Here is a 4,806-nt window from a genome sequence, read left to right as displayed (position 1 = left end):
GGGGGGGGGGGGGAAGTGGGGGTGCTGGCACAACCTATGACAACTCAGCAAAACTCCTTGTGTGGCCGGTGGGCCCAAACAGCTGCCCACTCCTGTAACAGGGAGTCTCTATTGTCAATTTGTTGGGTGGTTGCCTCAGTCCATCAAAGAACACAGCAGAGTGATGAGCTTTCCATAAGGGGAGATCATATCCTTTTTTATGATATTTGCACAGCATAAACTCAGTATTAACTCTCAATAAAAGCGTAGGAAAGTTTCAAAGTGCCAAATTACCTCCCTACCACAGAGAGCTTCTGTAATGGATTTCCAGAACCTCATGTGCAAAGTGTGACAAACTTTACTTTTGTAAGTAATAAACACATTCAGTGTCCACGTCCCTTGCATGCAGCAATTAAAGATGTATGTTAATAAACAGGGGCTGCAGTTTGTACCTTGAGAAAGGCAATGTGGAGGTGCCAGATTGTTTCAGATTCTGCTTCTCAGAAAAAGACCAGATGGAAGGCATTTAAACCTCACTGGGTAAAAGGGATAAAATGCTTACATTCCTCACAATGACAAGGGACAGTGCTAATAATATACTGTTACAAGGTTGGGATTTTAAACAATATTAACATACAGTTAATAAGCAGCTGCCCAATCACAAATGGGTCTTTTCAAGGTAATACAGATTATGGAGTATTTGTATGGAAATTTAGTACAGCATGTTAGTGTGGATAAAAACTTCCATGTATGTACCAGGGAGAATTTAAAACGGGATTTTGTTCAAAGAAAACTGAAGAAACACAATAGTAATAGCAATGATGAGCATTATTCAAATTATTTGAACTTTGTAGATTTTTGGGCATCCAAACCAGAGAAGAGAGACAGATACTATTATATAAATCTATTCATGATTATTTAAATGTATTTGGCTATTTCTACTGGCTTTGATATATTACTGGATAAATAATGCAAGATTTGCCAATTTATTTACTAGTAAATCGCTACACACATTATGTAATATTTTTTTCCCGGTTGTATTTATTACAGTTTCAAAGGTTGATCTAGTAAATACAGAAAAACAAAAATATAAATGTTAATGTTTCAGTTTTGCAATCAGAAAAGGTCAGCAGATGCCAAAAGTTAAGGTCTCAAAGGCAATGTAACTCAACCCTGCTGAATGTTTCATCTTACAACATGAGCTGTGACTACTATATCTAGAAACTTGTATAACTGGCAAACCCACCTTTGCACAATGAAGCTGGCTGCTAAAAATTTAGGTTCAATTCTGCCTGCCTTTCCATTAGTGTAAATCTGAAGCAACTCCTACAGGTAGCAAAACAGCTGCAAATGAGCTCAGAACCAGGCCCTTTACCATTTACTGGATACGTGTGATTTTAACTGTGCAACCTGGCTTGATACCAGCAACAGTTTGTCATTAATTTTGTTGTTTTTATTAAGAAAATAAATTGCCCATGGTTAGACAGGCAATCAGGGTCTGACATTCACCATTTCATTACAGTGACTAGGTTATAAAAGTCGAGGGCTTCGCAGTTACGATTCTTTCTCCTTGGTCTAATCCTACGTTTTTAGGCTAAGGACAGACATTCAAAAAGCCTGAGCCTGAATTGATTCAATCTTTGCAAGTTAGTCTAAGCTGGCTAGGCTAAATCAGCTTTGTAACCAGACAGACATCCCAGAAATGCAGGCACGTGCCTGCAGTGGCTCAGGCTAGAAACCAAGGGGCGCAAAAGCAGCCCTCCATTCCGCAGGGCTGAGCTGAGGGAGGCGTGGCTAAGCCCTGGCAGGTCACTATGATAAGGGAGGGGTCTCCCCCTTGATAACAGAGCATTTATCAGCTCTGTTATCAGCATTTAACATCCCATCAGAAAAGCCTCTCTTATTACAAGCTCTTCTTAAACAGCTTTTTTCCAAAGGAAGGAATGCAGGGACATTACCATCTGAGCTGTTGATTACCTCCAAAAAGCCCTAAGTGGAGACTGTTCTATCTGCCTCACACAGTATTAGCTAGTATACCACGTGCTGGCTACAGTCCATGCTGTGGGAGAGAGAAGAAAGGGATTTCTGCTTAAGCAGCCAGTGTGAGGAGAGGGGGGCACAGGGAAGCCAACAGACTCCGCTGTGCCTGCAAGTCTCTACTGGAGCTGCAGGCAGGGAGCAGAGGGGAGGGGCCAGCCCTGTTGTGGAGCAGAGATCCCCGCCCAGCCCAAGGAGCATGCTGGGATGCTGGGGGTGTCTGGTTTGGCTTAAACTGGCAAAGGGTCTGGGACAGACATTGCATAAACTAGCTTGACCCAAATCAGTTAAGTCTGATGCTACACTCAACCAGGTTTATCTCAAACTGGTTTCAGCCATTTTCAAACTGGTTTATGTGCACTGAATATCTGCTCTGTTATAGGTTTAAACCAGTTTCTGATCACTTAAACCAGTTTATGTATAATGTCTGTCTGTAGCCTGTGTGTTCCTCACTGGTAAGTATGGGAAATTCAAAAATGTAATATCAGGCCCATTGCTTAGTGGGGGAGGGGAAGGGGATGTGCACAAGTGAGTGCAGATGAGTGCTTTTCCAAAGCTGTAAAAGCAAGCAGCAGCACATGGGTTCACACTAGGAGAACTGTATCTTAGAAGGCAGAGTAGATTTGCATGTTATAAACTAACCGTGTGTGTGTGCGCGCGCGCGCGCACGTGCGCATGCGCGTGCACTCATGCAGATGTGTATACATGTGCTCACACACCCAAACATATTTACACATTATGTGGGCTGAAGCTAACTCCATCCAATACTGTATCTTAACAAACATGAAAGAAAACCAAGCTAAGAATTTATGGACTATTTCAGGATCCAGGAACTTCCAAGGACCCTAATTTTTAGGGACTTCTGCTTTTCACAGCTGTAAATTTGTGGTGTTGAAGATGTCAAGTCAGTGTTGTGGTTCCCTGCATGGGGGAGGGATGTTTTGGAAGAAGGATTTGTTGTGTCCTTTTCCAGTATGACATTTATAGTCCCTGTCATGAAAACAGGTAGTATGAGAAAACGGCATCCCAGAGTGGTTGGCTTTGACCAAGTGTCAGCACAGATTCATAAGGCTCTGCTTTAGAAATAGACCCTGTTATTATTTCTGCTCAGACCTCTGCCTCTGCTGCATCCTGCATTAATGTGGCATGTCTTTGGTAATGCTCTTAGTTTCTCTCCTTCCCATCAATCCAGCTGCCGCTTCCCTTGCACCCATTTTTCCCTTGCACCTACGAAAGCTGAAACTCCTTCTGTAACATCACCAGTCCCTCCCATATACAGCCTAAGGTTGGTTGGTTTATTTCTTAGTTTTCATCAAGACCTTATCAAGGTCCTCGTTTTGATGCTGGCATCATCAGAGAAACATTTTTAGACAAGGGGACATATACTAAAAAACTAAAGGTAACACTTTTTGGTTTGGGGCTAGGATTTCATTTACAAAACCTCTTGTTCAGCCAACATCATAACAGAAACTGCCCATCTTTTGGCCCCATTCTCAATTCAAAGAATATAAAATATTGTCTTCTGACGCCCTGTCCTTGGATTTTAGATTTAATAAAACTCTCGTTTCTCCTCATTGAATGTATAGCTCATGAGATACTGAAATAGCAGCTCTATCAACTGAGCACACATATCCCTTCCCACCAGTATGCTTCAATCCTGATCTGGAAGTACTAGCTTGAGGAGAGAGGCTACAGCATAGTCTCCACTGCCAGTCAGTTTAGAGTTGCTCTGCTGAGATTAGTAACAAAAAAAGGGTGCCAGCTGTGTTGGGAATGTGATATCTGTTTTAGTAATCCATGAAAATGGAATTGAATCTCTTGTTTAACCCTGGAATTTCTTTTCTGATGCAGCTCCATGTGGAACCGGTCATCACTATGTGTATAACGAGTTAAATGCTCAGATCCTACAGTGGTAAGCACAATACAAGAAAGAAACTCCAGTAAGCAGCGTATGACTTGCTATCTTTCTTTGAAAAGGAACAGCATTTGTCACAGTCCAGCAGCCCTTATGTCTCCTATTTAAAATACACTCAGGTGACAAGTACACATAAGTTATTACCTCACGCCATTGTTTGCTTCCTCATCTGAAGAGAGGGTGCCGTTGCAGACATTCCCGAAGGAGTGGCTTGGCTTCAACTTGGTTTCCTCACAGTCTGATGTTGCGTCTCTTTTTTTCCTTTTGCCAAAAAACTTCTTGAAAGGCTGGAATTTGCCTGGCTTTTTCTTGTCTGCAGATCATAAGACAAACACACACAGGGGCTCATCAATGCTGCACCTCAGTGTGACTTGCTAGCACGCAACACGGTTAAGCACATTCAAAGAAGGAAGGAGGTCAAAGAGCAACCACCAGCCTAAGCAAACCCTGTGCTTGGAATATAAATGCAGGGCTGCAACTTATAGTTGAAGCACAACATTAACAAAGGAAAACTAAGAGCATGATACCATCTGCTCTCTGGTTTAAGGATTCACCGTGAGGTGCCACTGCAGTCAAAGGTTTGGATGGTTTATAGGGGCCCAAAAGCAAAACTAAGACAAGGAGATTTGTCTTTAGGTTTTGTGCTGTGCTTTGTTTTGTCCTTGTCACCAAAGAAAGAGCACTGCTTTGATTACCATAATCAAATGCAGGTGCTAGATACAGTGGTTTGAATAGATGAAACTGAGAATAACTTAGTACGCATTATTTATATTACATCATAGGTGAGCAAAGCACTTTGAAGACAAACAAAGACAATGACTTAGATTTCTGCTCCAGTTACATCAGTTTCTATCCAAAGTAACATCAGTGAGGTC

At 42.0% G+C, this 4,806-nt stretch overlaps 2 protein-coding genes across 3 annotated transcripts in view; one reads left to right on the top strand and one right to left on the bottom strand.

The window, feature by feature from the left end:
* Positions 1–3,982, top strand: part of AASDH (aminoadipate-semialdehyde dehydrogenase) — a 139,865-nt gene extending 135,883 nt beyond the window's left edge. Inside the window, exon 17 of the mRNA XM_019526038.1 lies at positions 3,868–3,982. Within this exon, the coding sequence (XP_019381583.1) occupies positions 3,868–3,932 (65 nt within the window). The 3' untranslated portion in view covers positions 3,933–3,982. The remainder of the gene's footprint in view (positions 1–3,867) is intronic.
* Positions 1–4,246, bottom strand: part of KIAA1211 (KIAA1211 ortholog) — a 102,982-nt gene extending 98,736 nt beyond the window's left edge. Inside the window, exon 1 of one of the 2 annotated variants that reach the window (XM_019526033.1) lies at positions 4,076–4,246. The gene's annotated coding sequence lies outside the window, so the exon portion shown is untranslated. The remainder of the gene's footprint in view (positions 1–4,075) is intronic. The other variant, XM_019526031.1, reaches the window with a different exon arrangement.
* Between the last annotated feature and the right edge of the window lie 560 nt (positions 4,247–4,806).

The sequence above is a fragment of the Gavialis gangeticus genome, unplaced genomic scaffold (genome assembly GCF_001723915.1).
Source record: "Gavialis gangeticus isolate Ggan-Ray unplaced genomic scaffold, GavGan_comp1, whole genome shotgun sequence".
Taxonomy (NCBI): Eukaryota; Metazoa; Chordata; order Crocodylia; family Gavialidae; genus Gavialis; species Gavialis gangeticus.
The sequence above is the reverse complement of the archived record's forward strand: the minus strand, read 5'-3'. Positions and strand labels throughout refer to the sequence as shown.